Here is a 15,803-nt window from a genome sequence, read left to right as displayed (position 1 = left end):
GTAGAGGCACAAGATGCTAATGCCGTTAGCAAGTGTTTCCGTAAAGATTCACCATGATATCACGGTCAGTGGAAAACAGCAAGTCTGACAGAAATGTTGCATAGGTGCCGATGCCCTCAGTTGGGTAGCCATGCTGATCTCACTTCTGTCATCCCAAGGAATACACAGTGGCTTCTTCCAATGGCAGAGCAACTTTGAAAATTCCACCAGTGGAAAACTTCATTCTCCTTCAACACAATTGACTGGAGGAACATGCAGGTGGGAACACAGAACATTCACCAATATTTGTAGGTTGTTGTTAGAAATTGGGTCTCTAGTTGGCAGAGGTATGGACCCTGTGCAAGTAGGGACCGCAATTCTAGTCAGGGTTAGCTAGATACACACTAAAAGATAACCTGTGCTCACCCTCTGGTAGCTTGGCACAGAGCAGTCAGGCTTATCTAGAGAGGCAAATGTGTAGAGTATTTGAGCAACACACACACAGTAACACAATGAAAACACCACAAAATACTCCACACATGTTTAAAAAAAAAAGAGAATATTTTTATGATTAAAGCAAAATCAAAACAACACAAATACAATAAGTAGGATTGGATTCATGATTGTTCAAAGAATAAACCAAAAAGAGTGCTAAGAAGTCAATAGCGCTAAAGGTTGACTTGAGATTGCGCTGAGCTGGGGTAGACCCAGAGTTCAGGCCAACCACGATGGAGGGCAAGCCGGTGACAGGACTCAGCCAGGTTCTGCTGACAAAGTAACTTGGGTGGAGCAAGCGTCGACATCAAAGAATAGCTGCGAGGAGTTGAGAAGGCACCATAACGTCGTTGATCTTATGGATGGAGGTGAATCGTCTGCACTGATCTGTGCAGTTGATGAATGCTTTGGTGTCGAACCCCTTTACAGTGCAGTCACTGTGTTTTCATAGAGCTGTGCTGTCCGTTGTCGTCAAGCCACGCAGTCTATCGAGCGAAGTAGTCGACCAGTTCCTGTGCCGGCATCGAACGGCAATGCTCCAGTTCCCACTGGCGTAGAGTGGTCACTGCACCAATTGTGAAGCAAACACACCAGGAGAACCAACTTCTGAGGTTCAGGACCCGATTGGCACTTCTGGCAAGAGAGGCAGATGACAGAGTCTAGCAGCAGCTGAAGGGTTGTATGAAGACTTTGATGAACCTGAGACTTCAGAACAGGGGGCAAGCCGTTGGAGTCACTCTCTGTTCAAATGAGATGGGCCAAGTCCTTGCCTTCAGGCAGAGAAGAAGTTCCTCCAGAACAGTCACTCAAGGAAACTGGCAATCCTTGTAGCACAACAGTCTTTTGCTCCTGGCAGAGTTCTTCACAGGTCCAGTAGTGTACTGTCTTGGTAGGGTCAGAGCCCCAGTACTTTTACCCAAATGTGCCTTTGAAGTGGGAGTAACTTCAAAGGAAGCCCTGCACAGGTCCCCTTTCATCCCAACCCTGGCTCCAGACTATCAGTAGGGGGTAATCAGCCCTTTGTGTGTGACACATAACACTGCCTATTAAGATGTAAGTGTCAACTCCTCCTCAGGAAGAGCAATCAGAATGTAGATGAATGCAGATGAGTTCTCGGTCACACCCATCCTTCCTGTGCTTGTGGGCTGTCTAGAGGGAATTCACAAAGTGTAGCTGTCACCCATCCCAGGGGTGTATTGGAGACAGGCTGCAAGACACACAGAGCAGTACAAGCTGAGCAATGCCCACTTTCTAAAAGTGAAACCGCTAAAGGGGTTTGGCCCATTGGACAAGAGGCAGGTAAGGCCGTAATACTTATCAAAAACAATGGGAGGTACCTGACTCTTTCAATATTTTTAGCTTGAATCTATTTATAGCATCTGTCAAACAAAGCTTTTTTATGTTTGATTTAGGTTATTAATTAAACCAGTTTATTTTAGAATTTTTGTATCTTTTTAGCAACACATTATTTCAAACATAGTAAAAGAAGAAACATATATTTCTATAATCAAACACAATTAATACATGAAACAATTCACAAAAATACATTCATGGACAAAACAATGAAAAAACGACATTGAAAAAATGCAACAATTCACAAAAGAAACATTGTTTTTTTACACCATGTTCATTAAACACACAGCTAGCCTTCTGACTTTTACTTAGGCCAAAATCAAGGCAACGCCTAACAAGGGGAACTTCCTATCTGCATATAGTAGCGGAGGTTTAATTTCCAGTCCAATTCCCTCAACCACAAAAAGTATAATTTTAGCAGTTCCTCAGTGTTGTTTGTAGAATGCCAACTCGTTTCAAAGCACAGGCATCAAGTACTGTGCCTATCATCAGGGCTTCTTATTCATGAGTGTTTCGCGAGAATCTGGGGAGACTTGGTTGGATTCGTAAAGTAAACAAAGTTGCGAGTCGGCATCTGCTTTAAATCAGGACGACAGGGTCTGGTGATTTAGACAAGAGTTGTACGGCGTGTCATATTTCACTTTCCAAGGATAGGAGTTTTCGCGCCTTCGCAGGCCTCAATTCATCCACGTCCCGAATTCTTGTGATAAACTTAATTGCATCTTTCGGCCATCACTCAACCAGCAAGTAACTCCTTTCTAAAAGTGGCATTTGTAAAATAGTAAGGTTAAATCCAACTTAACCAGTAAACAGGATTTATCAATACCTTTTCAAAGATATGAAACATGTTACAGCTACTTATTTCTACTTACATATCCTATCTTTTACTTACACAGCATCCTACCTTGAGGGCTCCCTAGGGCCTACCTTGGGGGTGCCTTATTTGTAATAAAAGGGGAGTTTAATGCTTGGCAAGTGGTGTTAAATGCTAAGTCGAAGTGGCAGTAAACTGCACACACACAGGCCTTGTAATGGCATCCCTCAGACAGGTTTGAAAGGCTAGTTGTCTGGGTAGCACAACCAGTGCTGCAGGCCCACTAGTAGCATTTAGGTTACAGGCCTTGGGTATATAGTATACCACTTTACAAGGGACTTATAAGTAAATTACATTTGCCAATTGAGTATATAACAATGTCACCATGTTTAGGGAAGAAGGACATACACTTTAGCACTGGTTAGCAGCGGTAAAGTGCTTAGGGCCAGATGTAGGTCGCCAATTACCGGTCGGTAACGGCCGATTTCGCCCGTTACCGACCGGTAATTGGTTTTTGAGATGTAGGGGGCCCGAATTTTACCGAATCTGTAAATTTACCGATTCGGTAAATTTACAGATTGGATAAAATACCGACTCAGTATATTTACCGAATCGGTAATTCCAGATGTAGGTGGCACTTAAAATAGTGCCACAGGCCCTTCAGAATTCGTTATTTACCATGAAATACTATCTCATGGTAAATAACGAATTCCCGTGTACATGCACTTCTGTGCATGTACACCTGTGCCATGTGGCACACATACATGCCCTATGGGCATGTATGTGTGTCACATTGGACACAAGCCATAATCAGGGGTGCAACAGGGTGTCAAAGTGACACCCTGTCCCCCTTGTAAATTCGCTAATTTTACCGAATCGGTATTTACCGATTCGGTAATTGCCATTGATTCCTATGGGCCTTGAGGCCCATAGGAATCAATGGCAATTACCGAATCGGTAAATACCGATTCGGTAATTACCGAATCTTACCGATTCGGTAATTGATTCGGTAAATATACCTACATCCCGATTGCCAGTTCTTAAATACCGAATCGGTATGATTCGGAATTTAAGAATCGGTAATCGGGGATTACCTACATCTGGCCCTTAGAGTCCTAAAGAACTGACTCACACAGTGATTGACTGCATGTGCAGGCTTAAAGTCCTTGTCATGAGACATGCCTTATTGGTGGTTTTCAATAAAAGGTGATTAAACAGCAGTTCATCTTTGTACTGGAACAAGGAGTGGATATTGTTTGGATAGTGAGGCATGTCACTATGGTTACATAGAAATGAATGCCGCAGAGAGTCTGGAATATGGCTAGTTATTTAGAAGTGATGATAAGCATCAGCAATACCTAGGTGACTAAAAAAGGAACGTTTTGATAGTTGAAGGGAAGTGAATAAAGAATCTTACATGATGTTGAACACCTGCAGGTTCTTTGTATGGCCTGTTGCTGTGGTAAGACAATAGTAGTTGATGGTGGGCCCCTTTAATGCAACGCAGATACATGCATATACTCATGAAACATTGCAGGCTACAGACGACATATAATGTGTACATATTGATTTAGAGACAACAAAGTAATGGAAGAGTCAGAAAATGTGAATATGTTGAGGGGATATGTGTTTTCTTTTTGACACACTGGGTTTAGGTGTGTGGATAATTCAATGAAACCTCCACATCTATTGGGCTATGTGATAGATGGGACATATGGCACGTCCGGGGTGCAATGTTGCCATACCCATGATGTTAGTTGGTGCCGCAGTGGGTCTTTGCAAATGCAGATGCTACATCATAAACCACCACTGTTGTAAATTGCCATGCACAGATTTATGCAGATATGGGGGTCACAATATTATGCATCTGTAATATTGTGCTCACAGATTTTTCTTTGTGAATTGCAACCAAAATATTTTAAAGGCTGTAATTTACTTTCTTTTAGAGTAATAATTTCAAAACCACCACCGTAATTTCCTTTCCTACTCCACTGTGATCTATTGCTGCACCACTATGATTGTGGTAATCTGTTTATTTCTCAAAATGTCCTCTTTGCAGCTACCTACCCAAGTACCACCATACGATTACCACCAGCTGAAAAAGACCCAAAAGAAAAAAGCACGACAGTGCCCCCTTCAACAATTGTGTGGTCAGAAGATGAAGCTCTCATCGTTTCCAGGAACTCCACGGTTGCATCTTTTGCTGTGGTCAATGATGACGTGGGCACCGACACCGCTGACAATTACATCATACCTGGGAATGAGACTCAGGAGGTTAAAATACTTTTTTCAGGTGAGTATCGCATGCACCTAGCTTTGTGTCTGGCCCTGGTGACCTCTGTTAACTTTATACTTGACTTAATTGAATACCACAGAGATTTGATACTCATTCAAAATCTTAAGGATGCTGAGGTATACATTGAGCTACAGGACACTGGTCCCCAATTCTAGACATGGCTCCATGACGTATGCACTAACAGAGTTGCCCTTGACAACAATTTTCATGTTAAAGGGCAAGCTCGCAACACAAACTAAACTCCTCCTCACCTAATGGGTGGGCATTTAAAAAAAATAGAGGTCAAAGTGGCCGGAAATCCAGAAAATGTAATAACCTCCTCTACGTCATTTTATTTCAAAACCTCTCCGGGACAACTATGTGAAAAGAAATAACTTGTCATTTTGGTTGTTTTCTTTAAACATTGAGGTGCTGAAAAATAATGACAAGTACTGTGGAGAGAGTGGTTGGAGCAAACGTCTGCCCGTGATGAGGGTGGGATTAGAGGTTGAAGGATAGATGCTGTGTGTGGGTAATGCTTAATTTGAGCCGGTGGTTTCCGGTTCCTGGCACCAGCACTTAATTGTCAGCACTGGTACTTATGGCTGCCCACTACATGGTGGCGTTGTCTGTCCAATTTTGAATGAGCACATCAACAGTTGTTTAATAATTATGTATACATGATAAATGACTAATACTACCCATCCAAGCCATTCTATTGGTTTAGGGCGAGTTAAAATAGTCAAATTTTCACCCTTACAAGGGGAGGGAGGGCATTAACAATGTGTTGGGGGTGGGGAGCACATGAGAAGTAATTAGTGAGAAAACAATATTGCTTTTCTGGGGTTTTTGCGGTAGGTGATATATTCTATCACTTTAAGCGTGTGCCCTTGGCAGAAAAGGGTTTGTGTCATGCCTGCAGGGAGTTTATCCCCATATCTTACAGCTTACGTGTAAATTGGTGCAGCTGGTTCCCATCTGTGTTGTACTTAAAAAACGTTGTGTTTTATGTAACATAATCTGAAAACCTCCGGGCTAGTTCACTACATAATTGGCAAAAAATAATAATAAAAGAATTAGGAAGAGAATGCAACCTCGAAATTTACTTTTTTGGCTAATGAGTAGATTCAAAGGTACCTGCTTCGCTGCCCTACGTCAAAAGAAAAGGATAGGAATGCACCGTATCTATGAGTTATGCAGGTCATCTTTCACAGCGCTGGCGCACAAATGGCTGCCATGCACCTACGCAGGTACCCTTGCACTGTGCAAGGGTGTCTGCGTTGAAATCAGGTTGTTTTTGTGGGGAAGGGGACACCGTCCTTCACAAAAACAACCCTTGCATCACCCCTGGGAGGCATAGGCTTTTGATGCAATCCCAGGTTCACAGCATGTTGTAAATCTGGGAATGTGCCAGATGTCATGGGTGTTAAGTGGGAACACCCACAGTAACACCCATTGCATGCCTCCTCATTGCAGTGTGAGGCAACACAGCGACCTGTGCTACATTGCCTCACACCATATCTACAAGGCCATAAAAAGCCATGTAAGGTGACTTTACCTTGCCTTGTAGATATGGGTAAGCCTAGTGTGCCGCCAATACATTATAAACAGTGGCGTTCCGGCGGTGCACTGGGCTTGTAAATAATCCCTGCAGTGCAATATACAGTAAGAGTGGGCAGTGTTTTCTAATTTGTATATATTTTTTTCAGAACCAGAATCACTGAAAGACGTCTACGTGGGGATCTCTGTCCTTACCTGTATTGCAGTGATGTCAGTTTTGGCCATCATAGCAGCTGTACATTTTTCAAAGCAAGCTAAGTCAAAAGGATCATACAGTCTTGCTAATCCTCTGAAGACAAAGGTGTGACAATCCCTTGCAGAAGAGGCGGATCTGAGAAGGAGAGTATCTTCTGTGTGCCAGAGTGCTGCTCAACCCCAAACTAGACCCTATTGGACCTGCATTGCAGAGTACCTGGAGTTTGTTCGCATGACGTTGAGTACATCACACATGAAATGCATTGGATCTTTGGCGCATGCGGAGGACTGTCACACTGTAAATAGAAACAATGTTCAGTGTTAGAGATGTGTACATATTTAGTAATGTATAAATAAGTACATGTATGTGTGTACATTATTGTGGTAACTGTGAAATGAATAAGGCACTAAAAAATTTGAAGTTACTAGAATTGCTCTACATTTAAGAATCAACCTTCCACTGCCAAATGATATGCGAAGAGCAAACAATTTAAGGCATGATTTCATATGGATCACAGTGTTCACCAGGAAAATGTAACAGAAAACTGATAGAAGCTTGGGGTTACCACCAAGGCCTACCGTGCCAAACAAACACGAATAATAGCCTACAGATGTATTCATCGAGAGGAGCATCACCATTCTGTTCTCAATGCTGATCTATAGCCTGGAAGCTCCAAATCCTAAAATGGCTTTGGTTTCCCCAATATGATTATGTCTCATTTGTAATGTTCTGCCTTTTGTAGAATGGAGTTCCTTTAAGTAGGAGACACTGGTCCCTTCTCCGACCCTATCCACTCCTATCCTATCCACGTTTCTTTCTTCTTCCCCCTTTCATCATCACAGTGCCATCTCAGGTATTCCACTAGCAGGGCTGTTCCTACCTTCACAGGCATCACCTCTTTCCCCACCTTAATGTTGTATCTATTCACTTTCCCCCTTTTTAAGGCACCTTTCTTTCTTTTGAATCCTCCCTCCTGGGTCTCATATTACTGTACCCGTCTCTGCATCCGCCCCATCTTAGTATCCCTGTTCACTTCCTGCAAAGTCATCGCTTCTGCCTGTCCTTCTTCTTGCCCAGTGCCATATTGTTGTCCCCTTCCTCTTCATAACCAGTGCCCACATCTCCAAGCACATTCTCACAGTTGCTTCTTTTCTGTGCACCATGCTGCCTTAGGGCCGAGCCCCATACTGTCTACTCTTTCTGCCGCTTGCTTTCTCCTCTGTCTCATGATTTACACGTCTCCCTACACGTATGGCTTCCATCATGACTGGAGCACCTGGGTGTTTTTACCCTCATTGCCACAACTGGCAAGTGCAGACTCTTTCTGTAGCAGAATATAGAAGTCAATCCTACTGACGGATCAGCCGAGTAAGCCTGTAAAGATTTTGAAGCCTGAAAAGGCAAGGCTTCAGTTCCATAAATTGGTCACCTTTTACCTATGAGATTTAACAGACCCTTCTGTACACCCACTAGTATCTATTCAGGGACAGTCTTAGCTACTCTGGAAAAATACACAGATCCAGCACCCGTTAAGTCCGTGGTCTCTGTGACTGTGAAAGCTAATGTGCCAATTGATTGCTGCACTCAAGCTCTGGTGGTGGCACCCCTGGCAAACAAGCTTAAATTATGCTTAATCCATAGAACAATATTCAGTGCCAATCTCGTTTGATCACATCTACCATGGGAATGCTTTTGATCTAGTGGACTAGAGGTAAAGGCATTGTTCCGTCTTCCTAAACTTGTTTAACCATAAAATAAGCAGCCACGGTTTTTAAACATAGAATTGTGATGGTAGAAAGAGTTTCCACTGTGATGTCTGTGATTCAAAAAATGGGTAAGTAAATTAATACTTTCAGGATTGTATAACATGCGTAAAATCTCCTACTCTTAAGCGTTTTTGAACAAAGTGGCAATACTTGATTTTGTGGTTCCTTTGTGAACAAATAGGGTATTAAAACACACCTGCTTATTTCATGATCCAATAACCCTAAGGTTCATACGCCAGGTTAACTACATGTTGTGTGTTTGCAAGTCTAGCAGTGTGTGTATACCTTACTTCAGAAGATCTCATGCCCATAGGAACTTTCACTGTTTATTATTAAATAAAGGGTTGTATGACAGAGGCACGCATTGCTAAACATGTGTTTCTCTACTACGCTGCCTAAACACCAAATGCAGCTGAACAATGCATGTCTTTACCATGCTTGCCTTTACCACGCATGCCTTTAACACGCAATTTTGTGGTAAAGGCATGACTGGTAAAGGTATGTGTGGTAAAGATCACACCAAGGACACCCACCCTGATCCCTAAAAAGTATCCACCCTTGACCCTAAAAACTACCAGTACCCCCTCCTGAGCATTACAAACGACCCTAATCCCCCCCCCCCGAGCCCCAAAAACCACCCGGTCCTCCCCATAGCCTTAAAACCCACTGACACCCCAGCCCAAAAAATTCCCCACACTCCCTGAGCCCATAAAACTATCCTGACCCTCGAGCCCTTAAAACTACCCGGCTACCTCTGTCTCCTAAAAACTACCTGAGCCCCCACTAGCCTTAAAAGCAACCTGACCCCAGCCCTAAAAACAAACCACCCCTGCAGCCCTAAAAAACCAACCCTGAGCCCTTAAAACTACCCCCACCCTTATAAACGACCCCCCAAAAACCTGAGCCCCACTTAACACGCCGTGTCATGTCCAGATCCTTCCTCTTCCTGTGCCTGCCCATCCCAGCATCTACACTGCGCACTGCCGTAACCACGCATATGCGTGGTTAGTGCATATGCCTGGTTAAGATAAGCATGGTTCTGCTTGAGGGTAAACGGCACTTATGGCTCATCCCGCTTTGTTAAGAAGGTTTCCCTAAATAAAGATGCATGGTTAGGACTGGGCATCCATCGGAGGGGACTGATTGCATTCCCACCCACTATTTGCACTTAGTGTCGTCAAAATGGAATTGAATACCCTGCCTGGGGCATTTCTGATTTCTACTCTTCATTCGACAGTGGATAAGTTGGTCCTACTTTTTGATACCTTCTAACATAGGACATCAAATGTTATCAGCCTGTCAATGAACTTGGTTACAACTCTCTTTCAATGTATCATATCTCAGGTACTAGTAAATTAATTCATGACTTTGCTTTTATGTTGGATATATGATAAAAATAGCAATATGTTTGTAACATGTTCCAGTTACCGTAGCAAGCAAATAATAAACAATACAGAAAAATTGTATTTTAATATTTTGTTTTGTAATCTATATTTTTGTAAATACACCTGTAAGGTACCATTGTGTAACAAGCCTTTATTACTGAGAATAAAGTCCAGATTTTGTTAACTTTTAAACTGTTGTACAGCCTTCTTCTCCCCCTTCTTCTCTGATGATCTCTCATGTAGAGTGCAAATGTATTTAGTATAATGTTTTTTTTAGTGATACCATCCACTTGACCCCATCGCCCTTTCGAAAGAATAGTTCAAATTCTGACATGTGACCTGCTTCTTAATCAGATTTTTTTCAACCTCAATTTATACAAAGTGGACCCCGCTTCTCCACCTGTAAAGAAGACATTATAAAACCAAATTCAGCTTAGGTTCAATATTTTCACAGGGTTAAAAAAAAGTACAAATGCCAGATTTTCCAAAACTCCTATCTAATTAACTCCACAAAGATGCCCGGAATATTGCATTTACTTGACGCAGATGTATTATCATCAGCATGGGTTCTGGGAAAGATTGACTTTTCACCTTTAAAATTCCCATTTGTTTTGATTCAAATCTTACATAATAGACATTATGGTCTGGGAAGTCTTCTGGTGTAAAGAAAGAGAAGTCATTGTCACAATTTGGATACTTCTAGTGTGTACACCATCTCCTGATAATGGACAAGAGGCTGGTAACGTTTAAAGAATAAATTGGTAAGTGCATCCCAAATGCTCTTGTTAAATATTGTCTGAACAGGGACTACTGATCTTAAGCCATCCTTCACTCCAGTGTCTTGGCAAGGTTCTATAACATTACAATGAATGCCTTGAACACACATGCCTTTTTCACACATTAAAACTATATGTTCGAGGCATATGAGCTGCAGATTGTACACTTAGCAATAGATCGCCACCTGGTGTTGGGCTCGGATGATTGCAGGTTGTTGTCTTCTTGAAAGAAGTCTTTGTAGTCACGAGATAGGTGACTCCTCCCTTGGACAATACTGCGCATGGTCATCGACTCCATCCTCAGATTGTTTTTTTCCGCCCCTGGGTTCGGATGAAAGTTTTCCGCTCCGGCTAGAAAACACTTTTTCTGCATTTTCGAAGCGTGAAACTTTAGATAAACTTTTTCGACATCGAATAGACTTTTCGACATCACCAGCTACATCCCGGTGCGTCGACGCAGGCCGTTGGGCCTATCGGCGCCGTACGGCCTACGCCTCATGGACAGAACTCCATTCAAAAGATGACCGGTATGTCGAGCAAAATTCCCTCATAGTGACCATCACGAGGTTTGCAACATCTGTCTCTCACCAGAACACGACGAGTCGACCTGCACAGCCTGTGCCTCCTTCCGATCGAAGAAGACCATTAGGGATCGGAGGGCCCGTCGACACGAGATGAGGAGATCAGCGCCAGCACCGGAGGCCATCTTTGAGGAGGAAATCGTCGAAGAAGACGTCTCCGGGGACGAGAACCCACTCGAAGATATCTCCGAGGACGAGGCTCCACTCGTCGCCGAGAAAGACTCACCTTATCTCCAGATCATATCGGGAGCAGAGGACTCGGACGATTCGATTCCATCTCGACAATCCGTGAGTACCTCTGCCCCTTCACAACAGACACTACCTAAACAAAAGGCAACGGTCAGCACGCCGCCCATGGGGCCCAGTCGAGACCGAAATGTATCCTCCGAAGCCCCGCCTTCGGGCTCGGCTCCGAGGAAAAAGACTACGCCTTCCGGTGCCTCGGCGCCGAAAAAAACACATGTGCCAATTCCACCTCCTCCATTGGCACCGAAACATCCTTCGACACCGAAGGACTCTTCGACACCGAAGCCAAAACGCCCTTTGGTGCCCAAACACCCTTCGGCACCCGAACCAAAAGACACATCGGTGCCAAAGCCAGGAACCGTACCGAACCCGAAAGCTTCGACTCCAAAACCCTCCGGTTCCAAAAATAAGGAAGGGTAGCTAGATTCCGGCGCTGCAGGCCCAACAAAACCTGTCTCCACGCCAAAATCTTCAATATCGGTACCAAAGACTCCAGACAAGCCTAAACCACATTCGGCACCGAAAAAATTGCCACAGGACTCAATCACTCCTCCTAAGGCAAAGAACACTAAGCAACCCCTATCGGCACTGAAAAAATCGACGCCGAAGAAGATTATAGAAGAGGAAGATCTGTTTAGACCAGATCCTAGACAGAAAAAAGTCCATAATAATCCAAAAACTAGACATGTGGAAGCAATTCCTTATAAAAAAAGACCAGCAGACACACCACCCTTCCTCTCCTTCACCTTCTTCCTCTCCTATCCCCCCATATATTGAACCTATAACTTCTCCTGTTCAATCTCCTGCATCATCACACCACACTGACGAGTAGGATGATTTAGGTGGGGGGATGACGTACCAGAGCCACATACATACCCTTTAGATGAGGATGTCAATCCAGAATATCCCAAAGATGACGATGCATATCATTTTCCACCAAACAATGCACCAGACATCCCTGATCCTCAGTACTACCCAACAAAACCTTCCCCTCTAGAGGATAGTATTGGGTTTAATCATCTATTAAACAGAGCTGCCCTTTACCATGGAGTTTTAATGCACTCTGATGCCATTGAGGAGGATTTCTTATTAGACACTTTTGAGCAGTCACAAAGGTCTACTCAAATATTACCCATGATCAAAGGAGTCATTAAACATGCTCCCGACATTTTTAAAGATCCAGTACAGTGTAGGGTGCTAAATCCCAGAATAGAGAAAAAGTATAGACCAGCTCCAGCTGATCCAGTCTACATTAAGGGACATCTGCCACTAGACTCTTTGGTAGTGTCAAATGCACGTAAAAGAGCCAATTCCCAAACTTCTGGTGACACCCCCCCGCCTGACAAAGAATCTAAAATTATTGATGCGTCAGGGAAACGGATTGCTGCGCAAGCAACAAACATATGGCGCATAGCAAACACACAAGCCTTACTCTCACGCTACAACAGGGCTCACAACGACCAACTAGAAAAATTAATGGAACACCTACCATATCAATACAAAGATCAGGCAGCAGAGCTCTTACAAGAAGGCAAATTAATATCTAATGCCTCAATTAAATGCGCACTAGATGTAGCTGACACAGCATCCAGAGCAGTTAATACTAGTGTTAATCTCAGACATCATGCAAGGTTACGCATTTCAGGTTTCAAACCAGAAGTACAAACTACCATCCTGAACCAGCCCTTCAATCAGAACCAGTTGTTTGGGCCGGAAGTAGACAACACCCTAGAAAATATGAAGAAAGACACGGACACTGCTAAGTCTATGGGTGCATTACAATCCACCCAGACTAGAAGTTCTTTTCGCCGCTCCTCTTATAGAGGAGGCTCCAAGCAGACCGGCACAGATAACACATCATCTTTTAAAACACACACACAAACCTCCTCTAATAAAGGCTACTTTAGAGGAGGATACAGAGGCAACAACAATAAGGGAAGAGGTAGAGGTAATAACAACAACCGCTCCTCTTCCACTCCCAAATAGTGACTTCCCTCTGCCTCCCCTACAGCATTCCACTCCTGTGGGGGGCAGACTATCACAGTTCCTACCTGTCTGGAATTCCATCACAACAGACAAGTGGGTAAGACAGATTATCCAACATGGCTACTGCCTAGAACTCACAGCAACCCCCCCAAACAAACCACCCAGGCAGCGTCCAATGTCCGCAGAACACATAACTCTGCTTCAACAGGAAGTTCTAGCACTTCTAGAAAAAGATTCTATTCAAGTGGTCCCTTTACAGGAACAAGGAACAGGATCCCTGTACTTCCTAATCCCCAAGAAGGACGGGACATTAAGACCAATTCTCGACCTCAGGCCCCTCAACCACTACATACAATCAGATCATTTTCAAATGATCACTTTACAACAAGTACTCCCATTACTAGAACAGGGAGATTTTCTTTCAACACTAGACCTAAAGGACGCCTATTTTCATGTTTCTATACATCCTGCGCACAGGAAGTATCTAAGATTTGTCATACAAGGACAACACTATCAGTTCAAAGTCCTTCCATTCGGGGTCACAACAGCACCACAAGTGTTTACAAAGTGCTTAGCAGTAGTAGCAGCACATCTCAGAAGACAACAGATACATGTCTTCCCTTACCTCGACGACTGGCTCATAAAAGCAAGATCGTTCAACCAGTGTGTACAATACACAAAACAAACGATTCAAACATTACACGACTTAGGGTTTACAATAAACTACACCAAGTCGCACCTAGAGCCTTCGCACGTTCATCAATATCTAGGAGCTACCATAGACACATCGGCAGCTCGAGCATATCCCAGTCAAGCCAGGATTCAAAGCATTCAGAACTTAGTCTCCCTTTTTCAATGCCAACACTCTCTTCAAGCCAGAGTGTTCATGAAACTAATAGGCATGATGGCGTCTTGCATCTTCATAGTTCCTCACGCAAGACTGCAAATGCGCCCACTACAAGAATGTCTAGCACAACAGTTGAATCAGGCTCAAGGTCAGCTCACAGACCTGGTGTTGGTGGACAGCCGTACGTATCGCTCTCTGCAATGGTGGAACACCAAAAACTTGACAAAGGGACGGCCGTTCCTAGACCCTGTTCCACTCACGACAGATGCATCCCTCACAGGATGGGGAGATCATCTCTTGCATTATACCACACAAGGCCAATGGAACAACCAACAGAAACAGTTCCACATCAACCATTTAGAGTTGCTAGCAATTTTCCTAGCACTCAAAACTTTTCAAGTACAAGTACAAAACAAAGCTGTTCTAATCCGGATGGACAATATGACAGCCATGTATTATGTACAAAAACAGGGGGGGACACACTCGCTGCAACTGTCCCAGCTTGCACAGAACACTTGGAGATGGGCCATCCCTCAAAACATACACCTGACAGTAGAACACCTTATAGGAATTCACAATCAGATAGCAGATCTGTTGAATCGTCAGTCACAACAGATTCACGAATGGGAGCTGCACCCACAAGTTCTCCAACCATTCTTCCAAAAGTGGGGGCATCCACAGATAGATCTGTTTGCCACCCACAAAAATGCAAAATACCCAACCTTCGCCGCCAGGTTTCCACACCCACGATCGGAGGGAAATGCGATATGGATGAACTGGTCAGGCAGATTTGCGTACGCTTTTCCGCCTCTTCCACTCATTCCACTAGTAGTACGCAAGCTCAGACAACAGTCTCTCAAACTAATACTAGTGGCCCCCACATGGGCACGTCAGCCGTGGTTCACCACGCTACTAGATCTCGCACTGGTTCCGCATCAGAAATTACGGCTCACGCCATCCCTGTTAACACAGAACAATGGAGAAATAAGGCACCCAGAACCAAACCAACTGAATTTGGCAATCTGGCTCCTGAGGTCTTAGAGTTTGGCTACTTAAACTTACCACCAGACTGTATGAACATAATTAAAGAAGCTAGAAGATCCACTACCAGAGCATGTTATGCTGCTAAGTGGAAAAGATTTGCAATATACTGTAAAAACAATCACATTGATCCACTGTATGTTTCCATCCAAAATATTATTTGCTACCTTCTACACCTACAAAGGTCCAATTTGGCTTATTCTTCCATACGACTGCATCTAGCAGCAAGTGCAGCCTATTTACAAAATAGACAGCATCTATCTCTCTTTAGAGTACCTGCAATAAAAGCATTTATGGAAGGATTAAAACGAATAATCCCACCTAGGTTATCCCCTGCACCAGTATGGAACCTAAAATGGTCCTTACAAGACTTATGGGTCCCCCTTTTGAGCCTTTACACAAGTGTGAACTGCAATTCCTAACATGGAAAACTGCCTTCCTTGCTGCCATCACCTCTCTCAGAAGAGTTAGTGAAATACAAGCATTCACAATAGAAGAACCAT

General features: G+C 43.6%; 1 protein-coding gene across 1 annotated transcript in view; it reads left to right on the top strand.

The window, feature by feature from the left end:
- Positions 1-10,015, top strand: part of VCAM1 (vascular cell adhesion molecule 1) — a 117,584-nt gene extending 107,569 nt beyond the window's left edge. Inside the window, exons 6-7 of the mRNA XM_078644568.1 lie at positions 4,701-4,934; positions 6,626-10,015. Coding sequence (XP_078500694.1) covers positions 4,701-4,934; positions 6,626-6,783 — 392 coding nt within the window. The 3' untranslated portion in view covers positions 6,784-10,015. The remainder of the gene's footprint in view (positions 1-4,700; positions 4,935-6,625) is intronic.
- Positions 10,016-15,803: the final 5,788 nt, after the last annotated feature.

Source organism: Lissotriton helveticus, chromosome 1_1, assembly GCF_964261635.1.
Source record: "Lissotriton helveticus chromosome 1_1, aLisHel1.1, whole genome shotgun sequence".
In the NCBI taxonomy this organism is placed as follows: domain Eukaryota; kingdom Metazoa; phylum Chordata; class Amphibia; order Caudata; family Salamandridae; genus Lissotriton; species Lissotriton helveticus.
This window is presented reverse-complemented; position numbering and strand designations above follow the sequence as displayed.